Raw genomic sequence first — 15,097 nt, forward strand, 5'->3', positions numbered from 1 at the left:
GGGGACAGGCCGGGCCTTCTATGTTTCGGCCCCCAAACTCTGGAATGAACTCCCTATAACCACCTCAGAGCTGCTCCCTCTCTCTCTCCTCTCCTTCAAAACCTCACTCAAAACCCACCTTTCCCCAGCTGAGGTCTGGTTAGGATGTCCCCCCCTTCCCTCGTTTATCCTTTTATCTTTTTAACCCTGTTGTTGTATCCGTTATGTTTTGCTTTGGTTTTTTTCTTTTCTTAATAAAGTCTGTTCCTATGTAAAGCGCTTTGGGTATTTAGAAAAGCGCTATATAAATTTAAGCCATTATTATTATTATTATTATTCAGGGATTCCGGTGTCTCTGCTCACAACGATGTATAAGCTCACAGTAAGAGACCAGAAACACAACGCCACAGAGCCAGGGACTTAATGTCCACGTATGTAACTCTGTGTGCACACACACACACACACACACACAGCACATGAAACCATATATCTGCCGTTCTAAGTGCTTTGTCATGCAGGATGTATAGACTCTATAGAGGGTGTGTTGTCCACATGAAGTGGTAACAAGATCAGTGAACATGTACACTTTGTACAGGGAGAGAACATGGAGGCCCTCAGGGGCCTCAGGCAGGGGCCGACAGGAAGAGAGAGAGAGTCTAATTAGAAAGCACTGCATATCCTGACATCAAGTCAGCCGTGGCTGCAAAACTCTTAACCCATTCTGACCTGAGATCAGATTCATACGAGGTTTCCACTAGGACACACACTGGTCTGATGAACCCATTCTGACCCGAGATCAGATTCTAAAAATGTCAGTCGTTCTTCGATTTTTCAAAAAATAGCAGACCTACAAGCTCGTAGCGCGCCACTCGGTGGTGCGCTATGAGCTTGTAGATCTGCTATTTTTCAATAGCTAAAGCATAACATAGTGCTAACACCAAAATGGGTTCCCGTTCAGAATGGGTTAATGGATTTGCCATCTTAGATGCTAAAGCATAGCATCAATGCTATACAGAGCAAAAAATTAGGTCCATCCTTTTGCTCTAGAAAATGTTCCCATCGCGCTCAACGCCGGTTAATCAGAAAAGACCTCTGAACATCGCCAATTAGTTCAAAGCACGGATATAGCTCCTGAGAAAAAAAAGGCCAAAACAGAAGCAGAAGCTAATGAAGGCTATGGAGAATGAGACAGTGTGTGTGCTGGGCCCTAGCAACTGTGCACAGCAACCGGAGTAGTTGAAAAAATAAAAAATGTAAAATAGAAAGGCAATCTTATAGTGATATCAAACGCCTCAGGGCGAGCCTATACTCGCCAAGAGCGCACCACGCACAATTAATTAATCAGGGCAAGTATATCTGTCAACGGGATCAAATGTGTTAAAGAAAATTAAGCTCGACATATCATTCCCACTGAATTCACTACTGGACAGATTACTCTCATGTGAACGATTGCATGAGAGCCTATAGGTTTGATATAGGATTAGGCAATTATAGAATCTAAATTAATTTAAATGTATGCATGGTTCGTTCAATCCGTCCTATTTTAATGTAATGCCGTTCTCCTAAACTACGTGTAGAGCATTTGGAATTATGTGAATAATGATTTTGCTCTTCTGAACAAAATGATTAATAATAATAGCCCTCAGCTGCCACCAAACAGCATAACACATTTAGGCCTGACGTCGAGAAAAAAAAAAAAAGTATTTTTAAAATGTAATTTTTCTGAATGTTTTTCTGATGTTTCTGTATCAGTGGTTCTCAATATTTCATGTCAAGGACGCCCAAAAATATATGTAATTGGCCACAGACCACCCCCCCCCCCCCCACCACCTGAAAATGTGTTGTTTCAGGGACCCCCCCAAGAAGCAAAGATTTGAGTTAAAAACTATTCGCTCTGAAAGAATATATATTCAAAAGATTTGCGCCGCACTTTCACGATTTTCCAAAAAAATAGCAGACCTACAAGCTCATAGCGCGCCACTCGGTGGCGCGCTATGAGCTTGTAGATCTGCTGTTTTTCAATAGCTAAAATATAACATGATGCTTTTAAAACACCAACATGGGGTTCCCGCCCAGAATGGGATAAACAAGCATTGCTCAAAGCAACGTTCATGTGATAACCCCCCCAGAGCTGTCAGAGGGAGATTTACAACGATGTAACATTATTCTGCCTGCCTTCTTCTCTTTCAGGCTTTGGAAAGAAGTTACTTTTAAAGCACTTCTATGCAAAATACTAAAATACTGGAAAAAGGCAATGCTATAGTCTATACACACGTTATTCCATCACATGGTGCTGGGCATGCCATGCACACTCGCCGTTCTCTTTTGTCATAAGAGTGCACTGCACTCGCAGTGGTGTAAAGTTGTACATTACTCAACTCAAGTACTGTACATAAAGGACCACTTCACCACTTTTCAACCCATCTTCATATAATAGGTCCTCACTAATAATCATGAAAAGAAAAATGGCGCAATTCTTTTCTACTCTGTCTGTGTCTCATATAGGAGGGCTGTGGGCAGTTTAGAAACCGTCTTCCAGTGACATCTTCGATGGGGAATACAAGCTAATAGAAACTGCAGGCTTTCTAGTCCTGAAAAGTTGCAATGGGAAAATGGAAGCCATCGTTCTCACGATAATGAAAATCTATTTTTTTTTGTAAAAAAAAACTTGTTTAAAAGAAAATCTGCCTAATGATGATGTCACTGGAAGACGGTTTCTAAACTTGTAGGTCTGCTATTTAAAAAAAATCGTGAATGCGGCACACATCTTTGAATATATATTCTTTCAGAAGACTTTTTAAATATTATTTCGACATCAGGCCTAAATGGGTTAATACTGGGTTGAATGTGTAAAGCTGCAATGCAAATTATTATAATGAACAGATCTTTATTTTAACCTGTACAGCAGACAATAAAATACAATTTAACTAGTACTACTACACCTGCAGCAGACACCTTAGGACACCTACTGGTTAACAAGCAGTACTGCCTCTGCAGCTCAAAAAGTCCAACAATATCTCCTATAAGCTAAAGTAAAGATCTACAAGCTCATAGGTCTGCTATTTTTGAAAAGTCGTGAAAAAGGGGCTGCAAATCTTTGAATATATATTTTAGAGCGAACATTTTTACTAAAATATTGGGGTCCCTGCAACTACATATTTTGAGATGGGGGTCCGTGGCCCAATAGAGATAATTCTGGGGGTCCTTGACATGAAAAAGGTTGAGTACCACTGACATGTAGAAACATGGGTTTTTCAGATTTTTTTTAGGATTTAGATCAACCTCAGTCCAAAATGGTCTAAATACCATACATACCACAACGTCAAGTTATGGCAAAACTAGAAAAATGCTGAAAGGAGCAATTGATATAACTTGATGGCTTTTTTTGCTTTCCATAATTGTCAACCGCAATTGCCTTCAAAACAGTTCAAAACTTCAAACTCATGGAGCTCACAGAAAAGTCAAGATTCCTCAAAGGCGTTTACCCACAAACCACAGCTCTAAGGAATGCACAGCGCGCACGGTCACACGCACGCACACACACACACACCTGTCTCACCATAAGAGTCTCACAGTAGAGTACACATCAATAGTTTAAAACGTTTAAATGCTGCTCATTCATGTTCTCACTGACTAAAAGCTAATAGCAGAGTAAAGTATGCAAATTGGGGCTCATTAAAGACAGGAGTTCGGTCGTGACCCTGTTGGTATTTTTTGTATAATTAACGAGCAAAATGTAACAACATCAATATTATGCATGAAGGAATGACTTTAGATGGCCTTCTAGTTTTAAAAGAAAAATCACTATGGTTAGGACCGTCCAGATCAGGACATTTTTATAATTACGATTAACGGTTAAATTGGGTTTTTGGCATTGAACATCGGAACATAAAAATGTCATTTCTGTTTGGCATTTAGGCTTCGTAAACAAAAATTCCCACAGCGGCGCAGATTAGGGATGTTAATTAATCAGAAATCAATTCATGAACATTAAGACATTTTTAAATTAACAGTTAACAAGTAATGGAACATTCTGCGGTTCTATCATTGGGCGGTGTGGGAGCCATTTAGTATTTCAGTATATTTTCTATATGATTATCTAATGCATTTATTATTTAGTTTGCGTTGCTTAATTAGTTTGTTTACAGCCATTATTTCTGTTACAGCTAATGCTTTTATTTTGATAGGTGATGGGCAATTATGGGGGCACAGCTGAGTCTACTTAATTAAGTGAGCACACACAGGTAGTCAGTGAGCACCGGGAAGGTTCATGGTTTTTTACCAGCAGGACAGGGAGAGCCTAGCAACTTTGACATCCTGTGCTCTATGTCTGTCTGGAGAAGCCGAAATAAAAACGCCATCAAATGTTGCTGCCTGACTGGACAATGGTCTTATTCCCTATACCAACTGACTGGACAATGGTCTTATTCCCTACACCCCTGTGTCGGATCGGTGGTTAGACTGGCATATATTCACCGATACCGATATGAACCGATATGACAAATAAGGGCCGATCCGGTACCGATACAGTATTGGGACATCTCTAATTACGAACAGGTGAGCGGTGCGTGGTCTCACCTGCAGCAGGGCAGCAGCCAGGTATACGGTCAGGTGTACAGGTGTACAGGTGTACAGGTGTACAGTTATACAGGTATACAGTTAGGTGAGTGGTGCGTGGTCTCACCTGTAGCAGGGCAGCAGCCAGGTACACGGTCATGAAGATGGGCGTCAGGGTGGTGTGGCCACTCTTCATCAGGTGTATGGTGTACAGGAAGATCACATGACCAGGGACCACCAATAGGAGCAGCACCTGAGCAGAGCGGTGATTGGGTCCTGAGAAAAGACGGGGAAACGATGAGGAAGGTCCACACACACACACACACACACACACACACAACATTAATTAATTAACATTGAATGCGATTAATGAACCATTTATTCAATTTGAGTTTCATCAATTTAGAGTGTCTATGGACTAATCAAAGAAGATGTATGGGTGTCTCTGAAATGAAAAGGATTGAGTTTTTAATGATGCAAGCATGATGTTGCGTCCAGCCAGGCTACTGGTCTTCCCTCTAACCCACCTATTCTGATTTCTGAATATTGCCTAAACTACATTGTGATGAAAGAATTTCAGTGGGTTTAGTTACAGATCAGTCTAACCCTTTTGCTAGCTCACGATATTCATCCGAGTTCTGTGACTGCCTGCCTGCCAGAACAGAACCCCTACGGCTGTAAGTATGCATCACATGAACCCGTTCCCAGAAACTCTCACAATCCGCTGGCAGAATCATCAAAAACAACAAAGTGGTTATGGATGCAAGGACGATCAAGGACACTCACTGCCAACGTGCAATGCCAGGAGTAGTCGGTGTGGAAGAAATCATAATGCGTTATTATCATCTCTGTGCCCTGCTATGATACATTAAATTCTCCACAACATAAGGCCTCCTAGTCCTGATAACGATTGTTTTATGGTCCAGCTTGTCCTTATAACAGGACACTATAGAGCGCCGCAGTCCCGCCCCTCTCCCCTCGAGAGACCCTTTAAGTTTCCTCATAGACTTTTCAGAAAGTATTTATTTAAAGACGTTTAGTACGCTGCGGACAAAGCCAGCTCTTGTCGTGACAAATCATGACAACAAACAACATTTTTCGGGGCTGAACAAATAATTAGAAAGAAGAAGAAGAAGAAAACGGCACTTTTGTTGTTGTTTTTCTTCTTTGTAATTATTTGTTTGGTCCAAGATATTGTGTGTGTTGTCATGATTTGTCACGACAAAGAGTTGGCTTCGTACGACGCTTATATGGTCTTTAACCCATTCTGACCTGGCACCCATTTTGGTGTTAGCATCATGTTATGCTTTACCTATTGAAAAATAGCAGATCTACAAGCTCATATCGCGCCACCGAGTGGCGCGATACGAGCTTGTAGGTCTGCTGTTTTTTGAAAATTCGAAGAACGACTGACATTTGTATAATCTGATCTCAGGTCAGAATGGGTTAATCAGACCAGTGTGTGTCCAGTGGAAACCTGGTATGAATCTGATCTCAGGTCAGAATGGGTTAAATAAATACGTTTTGAAATGTCTATTGGGAAAAATGCATTGGAAATTATTTCCTGGGCTTGGCGTTGTCATGAAAGGGGGAGGGACTGCGACACTCTATAACCATGGTCTGATTCCTTGTCCTAATAACAGGAACAACGGGCACTTACCCCACCCCCTTAGATAGCATTTCTGTAGACATGGGCTATAGCCCATATCGTACGGCATACTATAGCGCGCAGTTTTTCATCATTTTTGAGGATTTGAAAAAAATGACAAAATGACAAAAACGATGGGTTATAGCCCATGTTTTTTGAAATTTTGAAAAAAAAAGTTAGCCTCGTTTCTCATCATTTTGGACCGTGGGCTATAGCCCATATCGTACGGCATACTATAGCGCGCCGTTTTTCATCATTTTTGAGGATTTGAAAAAAATGACGAAATGACAAAAACGATGGGTTATAGCCCATGTTTTTTGAAATTTTGAAAAAAAAAGTTAGCCTCGTTTCTCATCATTTTGGACCGTGGGCTATAGCCCATATCGTACGGCATACTATAGCGCGCCGTTTTTCATCATTTTTGAGGATTTGAAAAAAATGACGAAATGACAAAAACGATGGGTTATAGCCCATGTTTTTTTAAATTTTGAAAAAAAAAGTTAGCCTCGTTTCTCATCATTTTGGACCGTGGGCTATAGCCCATATCGTACGGCATACTATAGCGCGCCGTTTTTCATCATTTTTGAAAAAAATGACGAAATGACAAAAACGATGGGTTATAGCCCATGTTTTTTGAAATTTTGAAAAAAAAGGTTAGCCTCGTTTCTCATCATTTTGGACCGTGGGCTATAGCCCATATCGTACGGCATACTATAGCGCGCCGTTTTTCATCATTTTTGAGGATTTGAAAAAAATGACGAAATGACAAAAACGATGGGTTATAGCCCATGTTTTTTGAAATTTTGAAAAAAAAAGTTAGCCTCGTTTCTCATCATTTTGGACCGTGGGCTATAGCCCATATCGTACGGCATACTATAGCGCGCAGTTTTTCATCATTTTTGAGGATTTGAAAAAAATGACAAAATGACAAAAACGATGGGTTATAGCCCATGTTTTTTGAAATTTTGAAAAAAAAAAGTTAGCCTCGTTTCTCATCATTTTGGACCATGGGCTATAGCCCATATCGTACGGCATACTATAGCGCGTCGTTTTTCATCATTTTTGAGGATTTGAAAAAAATGACGAAATGAAAAAAACGATGGGTTATAGCCCATGTTTTTTGAAATTTTGAAAAAAAAAGTTAGCCTCGTTTCTCATCATTTTGGACCGTGGGCTATAGCCCATATCGTACGGCATACTATAGCGCGCCGTTTTTCATCATTTTTGAGGATTTGAAAAAAATGACGAAATGACAAAAACGATGGGTTATAGCCCATGTTTTTTGAAATTTTGAAAAAAAAAGTTAGCCTCGTTTCTCATCATTTTGGACCGTGGGCTATAGCCCATATCGTACGTCATACTATAGCGCGCCGTTTTTCATCATTTTTGAGGATTTGAAAAAAATGACGAAATGACAAAAACGATGGGTTATAGCCCATGTTTTTTGAAATTTAGAAAAAAAAGTTAGCCTCGTTTCTCATCATTTTGGACCGTGGGCTATAGCCCATATCGTACGGCATGCAATAGCACGTTCATCATTTTTGAGGATTTGAAAAAAAAATAAAAAAAACGATGGGTTATAGCCTTTTTTTTTTGATTTTTTGAAGAAAATTTGAATCCTTGTTTTTTCATCATTTTTGACCATCCCACTGAGCAATAGCCGGCTATTAGACGTGTGTCTAAAAATGGGATATAAAACGTCAATTTTTTTTTTTCTAAAAGTCAAAAAATAGACGTCTATTTTTAGACTTTTAGAAAAGAAAATTACCCTCGTTTTTCATCATTTTGGACCATGGGCTATAGCCCGTATCGTACGTCATACTATAGCACGCCGTTTTTCATCATTTATGAGGATTTTTAAAAAATGAAAAAATGAAAAAAACGATGGGTTATAGCCCATGTTTTTTGAAATGTAGAAAAAAAAATTACCCTCGTTTTTCATCATTTTGGACCATGGGCTATAGCCCATATCGTACGGCATGCAATAGCACGCCGTTTTTCATCATTTTTGAGGATTTGAAAAAATAAATAAAAAAACGATGGGTTATAGCCTTTTTTTTTTGAAGAAAATTTGAATCCTTGTTTTTTCATCATTTTTGACCATCCCACTGAGCAATAGCCGGCTATTAGACGTGTGTCTAAAAATGGGATAAAAAAACGTCAATTTTTTTTTAATTAAAAGTCTAAAAATAGACGTGTTTTAGACGTCTATTTTTAGACTTTTAGAAAAGAAAATTACCCTCGTCCCTCGTTTTACCCTCGCCCAAAATGTTGAGAAACGAGGCTAACTTTTTTTTTCAAAATTTCAAAAAACATGGGCTATAACCCATCGTTTTTGTCATTTTGTCATTTTTTTCAAATCCTCAAAAATGATGAAAAACTGCGCGCTATAGTATGCCGTACGATATGGGCTATAGCCCACGGTCCAAAATGATGAGAAACGAGGCTAACTTTTTTTTTCAAAATGTCAAAAAACATGGGCTATAACCCATCGTTTTTGTCATTTTGTCATTTTTTTCAAATCCTCAAAAATGATGAAAAACTGCGCGCTATAGTATGCCGTACGATATGGGCTATAGCCCACGGTCCAAAATGATGAGAAACGAGGCTAACTTTTTTTTTCAAAATTTCAAAAAACATGGGCTATAACCCATCGTTTTTGTCATTTCGTCATTTTTTTCAAAAATGATGAAAAACGGCGCGCTATAGTATGCCGTACGATATGGGCTATAGCCCACGGTCCAAAATGATGAGAAACGAGGCTAACTTTTTTTTTCAAAATTTAAAAAAACATGGGCTATAACCCATCGTTTTTGTCATTTCGTCATTTTTTTCAAATCCTCAAAAATGATGAAAAACGGCGCGCTATAGTATGCCGTACGATATGGGCTATAGCCCACGGTCCAAAATGATGAGAAACGAGGCTAACTTATTTTTTTCAAAATTTCAAAAAACATGGGCTATAACCCATTGTTTTTGTCATTTTGTCATTTTTTTCAAATCTTCAAAAATGATGAAAAACGGCGCGCTATAGTAGGCCGTACGATATGGGCTATAGCCCATGGTCCAAAATGATGTGAAACGAGGCTAACTTTTTTTTTCAAAATTTCAAAAAACATGGGCTATAACCCATCGTTTTTGTCATTTCGTCATTTTTTTCAAATCCTCAAAAATGATGAAAAACGGCGCGCTATAGTATGCCGTACGATATGGGCTATAGCCCACGGTCCAAAATGATGAGAAACGAGGCTAACTTTTTTTTTCAAAATTTCAAAAAACATGGGCTATAACCCATCGTTATAGCCCTAAAAATAGACGTGTTTTAGACGTCTATTTTTAGACTTTTAGAAAAGAAAATTACCCTCGTTTTTCATCATTTTGGACCATGGGCTATAGCCCGTATCGTACGTCATACTATAGCACGCCGTTTTTCATCATTTATGAGGATTTTTAAAAAATGAAAAAATGAAAAAAACGATGGGTTATAGCCCATGTTTTTTGAAATTTAGAAAAGAAAATTACCCTAGTTTTTCATCATTTTGGACCATGGGCTATAGCCCATATCGTACGGCATGCAATAGCACGCCGTTTTTCATCATTTTTGAGGATTAAAAAAAAAAAAAAAAAAACGATGGGTTATAGCCTTTTTTTTTTTTTTTTTTTGAAGAAAATTTGAATCCTTGTTTTTTCATCATTTTTGACCATCCCACTGAGCAATAGCCGGCTATTAGACGTGTGTCTAAAAATGGGATAAAAAACGTCATTTTTTTTCCCCCTAAAAGTCAAAAAATAGACGTCTAAAACACGTGTAAAATAGACGTGTTTTAGACGTCTATTTTTAGACTTTTAGAAAAGAAAATTACCCTCGTTTTTCATCATTTTGGACCATGGGCTATAGCCCGTATCGTACGTCATACTATAGCACGCCGTTTTTCATCATTTATGAGGATTTTTAAAAAATGAAAAAATGAAAAAAACGATGGGTTATAGCCCATGTTTTTTGAAATTTAGAAAAGAAAATTACCCTCGTTTTTCATCATTTTGGACCATGGGCTATAGCCCATATCGTACGGCATGCAATAGCACGCCGTTTTTCATCATTTTTGAGGATTAAAAAAAAAAAAAAAAAAAACGATGGGTTATAGCCTTTTTTTTTTTTTTTTTTTGAAGAAAATTTGAATCCTTGTTTTTTCATCATTTTTGACCATCCCACTGAGCAATAGCCGGCTATTAGACGTGTGTCTAAAAATGGGATAAAAAACGTCATTTTTTTCCCCCCTAAAAGTCAAAAAATAGACGTCTAAAACACGTGTAAAATAGACGTGTTTTAGACGTCAATTTTTAGACTTTTAGAAAAGAAAATTACCCTCGTTTTTCATCATTTTGGACCATGGGCTATAGCCCGTATCGTACGTCATACTATAGCACGCCGTTTTTCATCATTTATGAGGATTTTTAAAAAATGAAAAAATGAAAAAAACGATGGGTTATAGCCCATGTTTTTTGAAATTTAGAAAAGAAAATTACCCTCGTTTTTCATCATTTTGGACCATGGGCTATAGCCCATATCGTACGGCATGCAATAGCACGCCGTTTTTCATCATTTTTGAGGATTTGAAAAAAAAAAAAAAAAACGATGGGTTATAGCCTTTTTTTTTTTTTTTTTTTGAAGAAAATTTGAATCCTTGTTTTTTCATCATTTTTGACCATCCCACTGAGCAATAGCCGGCTATTAGACGTGTGTCTAAAAATGGGATAAAAAACGTCATTTTTTTCCCCCCTAAAAGTCAAAAAATAGACGTCTAAAACACGTCTAAAAATAGACGTGTTTTAGACGTCTATTTTTAGACTTTTAGAAAAGAAAATTACCCTCGTTTTTCATCATTTTGGACCATGGGCTATAGCCCGTATCGTACGTCATACTATAGCACGCCGTTTTTCATCATTTATGAGGATTTTTAAAAAATGAAAAAATGAAAAAAACGATGGGGTTATAGCCCATGTTTTTTGAAATTTAGAAAAAAAAATTACCCTCGTTTTTCATCATTTTGGACCATGGGCTATAGCCCATATCGTACGGCATGCAATAGCACGCCGTTTTTCATCATTTTTGAGGATTTGAAAAAAAAAAAAAAAAAACGATGGGTTATAGCCTTTTTTTTTTTTTTTTTTTGAAGAAAATTTGAATCCTTGTTTTCATCATTTTTGACCATCCCACTGAGCAATAGCCGGCTATTAGACGTGTGTCTAAAAATGGGATAAAAAACGTCATTTTTTTCCCCCCTAAAAGTCAAAAAATAGACGTCTAAAACACGTCTAAAAATAGACGTGTTTTAGACGTCTATTTTTAGACTTTTAGAAAAGAAAATTACCCTCGTTTTTCATCATTTTGGACCATGGGCTATAGCCCGTATTGTACGTCATACTATAGCACGCCGTTTTTCATCATTTATGAGGATTTTTAAAAAATGAAAAAATGAAAAAAACGATGGGTTATAGCCCATGTTTTTTGAAATTTAGAAAAGAAAATTACCCTCGTTTTTCATCATTTTGGACCATGGGCTATAGCCCATATCGTACGGCATGCAATAGCACGCCGTTTTTCATCATTTTTGAGGATTTGAAAAAAAAAAAAAAAAACGATGGGTTATAGCCTTTTTTTTTTTTTTTTTTTTAAGAAAATTTGAATCCTTGTTTTTTCATCATTTTTGAGGATTTGAAAAAAAAAAAAAAAAACGATGGGTTATAGCCTTTTTTTTTTTTTTTTTTGAAGAAAATTTGAATCCTTGTTTTTTCATCATTTTTGACCATCCCACTGAGCAATAGCCGGCTATTAGACGTGTGTCTAAAAATGGGATAAAAAACGTCATTTTTTTCCCCCCTAAAAGTCAAAAAATAGACGTCTAAAACACGTCTAAAAATAGACGTGTTTTAGACGTCTATTTTTAGACTTTTAGAAAAGAAAATTACCCTCGTTTTTCATCATTTTGGACCATGGGCTATAGCCCGTATTGTACGTCATACTATAGCACGCCGTTTTTCATCATTTATGAGGATTTTTAAAAAATGAAAAAATGAAAAAAACGATGGGTTATAGCCCATGTTTTTTGAAATTTAGAAAAGAAAATTACCCTCGTTTTTCATCATTTTGGACCATGGGCTATAGCCCATATCGTACGGCATGCAATAGCACGCCGTTTTTCATCATTTTTGAGGATTTGAAAAAAAAAAAAAAAAACGATGGGTTATAGCCTTTTTTTTTTTTTTTTTTTTAAGAAAATTTGAATCCTTGTTTTTTCATCATTTTTGAGGATTTGAAAAAAAAAAAAAAAAACGATGGGTTATAGCCTTTTTTTTTTTTTTTTTTTGAAGAAAATTTGAATCCTTGTTTTTTCATCATTTTTGACCATCCCACTGAGCAATAGCCGGCTATTAGACGTGTGTCTAAAAATGGGATAAAAAACGTCATTTTTTTCCCCCCTAAAAGTCAAAAAATAGACGTCTAAAACACGTCTAAAAATAGACGTGTTTTAGACGTCTATTTTTAGACTTTTAGAAAAGAAAATTACCCTCGTTTTTCATCATTTTGGACCATGGGCTATAGCCCGTATCGTACGTCATACTATAGCACGCCGTTTTTCATCATTTATGAGGATTTTTAAAAAATGAAAAAATGAAAAAAAACGATGGGTTATAGCCCATGTTTTTTGAAATGTAGAAAAAAAAATTACCCTCGTTTTTCATCATTTTGGACCATGGGCTATAGCCCATATCGTACGGCATGCAATAGCACGCCGTTTTTCATCATTTTTGAGGATTTGAAAAAAAAAAAAAAAAAACGATGGGTTATAGCCTTTTTTTTTTTTTTTTTTTGAAGAAAATTTGAATCCTTGTTTTCATCATTTTTGACCATCCCACTGAGCAATAGCCGGCTATTAGACGTGTGTCTAAAAATGGGATAAAAAACGTCATTTTTTTCCCCCCTAAAAGTCAAAAAATAGACGTCTAAAACACGTCTAAAAATAGACGTGTTTTAGACGTCTATTTTTAGACTTTTAGAAAAGAAAATTACCCTCGTTTTTCATCATTTTGGACCATGGGCTATAGCCCGTATTGTACGTCATACTATAGCACGCCGTTTTTCATCATTTATGAGGATTTTTAAAAAATGAAAAAATGAAAAAAACGATGGGTTATAGCCCATGTTTTTTGAAATTTAGAAAAGAAAATTACCCTCGTTTTTCATCATTTTGGACCATGGGCTATAGCCCATATCGTACGGCATGCAATAGCACGCCGTTTTTCATCATTTTTGAGGATTTGAAAAAAAAAAAAAAAAACGATGGGTTATAGCCTTTTTTTTTTTTTTTTTTTGAAGAAAATTTGAATCCTTGTTTTTTCATCATTTTTGAGGATTTGAAAAAAAAAAAAAAAAACGATGGGTTATAGCCTTTTTTTTTTTTTTTTTTTGAAGAAAATTTGAATCCTTGTTTTTTCATCATTTTTGACCATCCCACTGAGCAATAGCCGGCTATTAGACGTGTGTCTAAAAATGGGATAAAAAACGTCATTTTTTTCCCCCCTAAAAGTCAAAAAATAGACGTCTAAAACACGTCTAAAAATAGACGTGTTTTAGACGTCTATTTTTAGACTTTTAGAAAAGAAAATTACCCTCGTTTTTCATCATTTTGGACCATGGGCTATAGCCCGTATCGTACGTCATACTATAGCACGCCGTTTTTCATCATTTATGAGGATTTTTAAAAAATGAAAAAATGAAAAAAACGATGGGTTATAGCCCATGTTTTTTGAAATTTAGAAAAAAAAATTACCCTCGTTTTTCATCATTTTGGACCATGGGCTATAGCCCATATCGTACGGCATGCAATAGCACGCCGTTTTTCATCATTTTTGAGGATTTGAAAAAAAAAAAAAAAAAAAACGATGGGTTATAGCCTTTTTTTTTTTTTTTTTTTGAAGAAAATTTGAATCCTTGTTTTCATCATTTTTGACCATCCCACTGAGCAATAGCCGGCTATTAGACGTGTGTCTAAAAATGGGATAAAAAACGTCATTTTTTTCCCCCCTAAAAGTCAAAAAATAGACGTCTAAAACACGTCTAAAAATAGACGTGTTTTAGACGTCTATTTTTAGACTTTTAGAAAAGAAAATTACCCTCGTTTTTCATCATTTTGGACCATGGGCTATAGCCCGTATCGTACGTCATACTATAGCACGCCGTTTTTCATCATTTATGAGGATTTTTAAAAAATGAAAAAATGAAAAAAACGATGGGTTATAGCCCATGTTTTTTGAAATTTAGAAAAAAAAATTACCCTCGTTTTTCATCATTTTGGACCATGGGCTATAGCCCATATCGTACGGCATGCAATAGCACGCCGTTTTTCATCATTTTTGAGGATTTGAAAAAAAAAAAAAAAAAACGATGGGTTATAGCCTTTTTTTTTTTTTTTTTTTGAAGAAAATTTGAATCCTTGTTTTCATCATTTTTGACCATCCCACTGAGCAATAGCCGGCTATTAGACGTGTGTCTAAAAATGGGATAAAAAACGTCATTTTTTCCCCCCCTAAAAGTCAAAAAATAGACGTCTAAAACACGTCTAAAAATAGACGTGTTTTAGACGTCTATTTTTAGACTTTTAGAAAAGAAAATTACCCTCGTTTTTCATCATTTTGGACCATGGGCTATAGCCCGTATTGTACGTCATACTATAGCACGCCGTTTTTCATCATTTATGAGGATTTTTAAAAAATGAAAAAATGAAAAAAACGATGGGTTATAGCCCATGTTTTTTGAAATTTAGAAAAGAAAATTACCCTCGTTTTTCATCATTTTGGACCATGGGCTATAGCCCATATCGTACGGCATGCAATAGCACGCCGTTTTTCATC

General features: G+C 36.6%; 1 protein-coding gene across 3 annotated transcripts in view; it reads right to left on the reverse strand.

Annotated features, from left to right (window-relative positions):
* Positions 1–15,097, reverse strand: part of slc41a2b (solute carrier family 41 member 2b) — a 64,871-nt gene that overhangs the window by 10,134 nt on the left and 39,640 nt on the right. For all 3 annotated transcript variants that reach the window (XR_013963555.1, XR_013963556.1, XM_080757339.1), the window contains exon 10: positions 4,664–4,812. Coding sequence is in view for 1 of the 3 variants with exons in the window: in XM_080757339.1 (XP_080613465.1) it covers positions 4,664–4,812 (149 nt within the window). In the remaining 2 variants the exon portion in view is untranslated. The remainder of the gene's footprint in view (positions 1–4,663; positions 4,813–15,097) is intronic.

The sequence above is a fragment of the Protomyctophum bolini genome (assembly GCF_963924005.1).
Source record: "Protomyctophum bolini genome assembly, chromosome: 23".
In the NCBI taxonomy this organism is placed as follows: Eukaryota; Metazoa; Chordata; class Actinopteri; order Myctophiformes; family Myctophidae; genus Protomyctophum; species Protomyctophum bolini.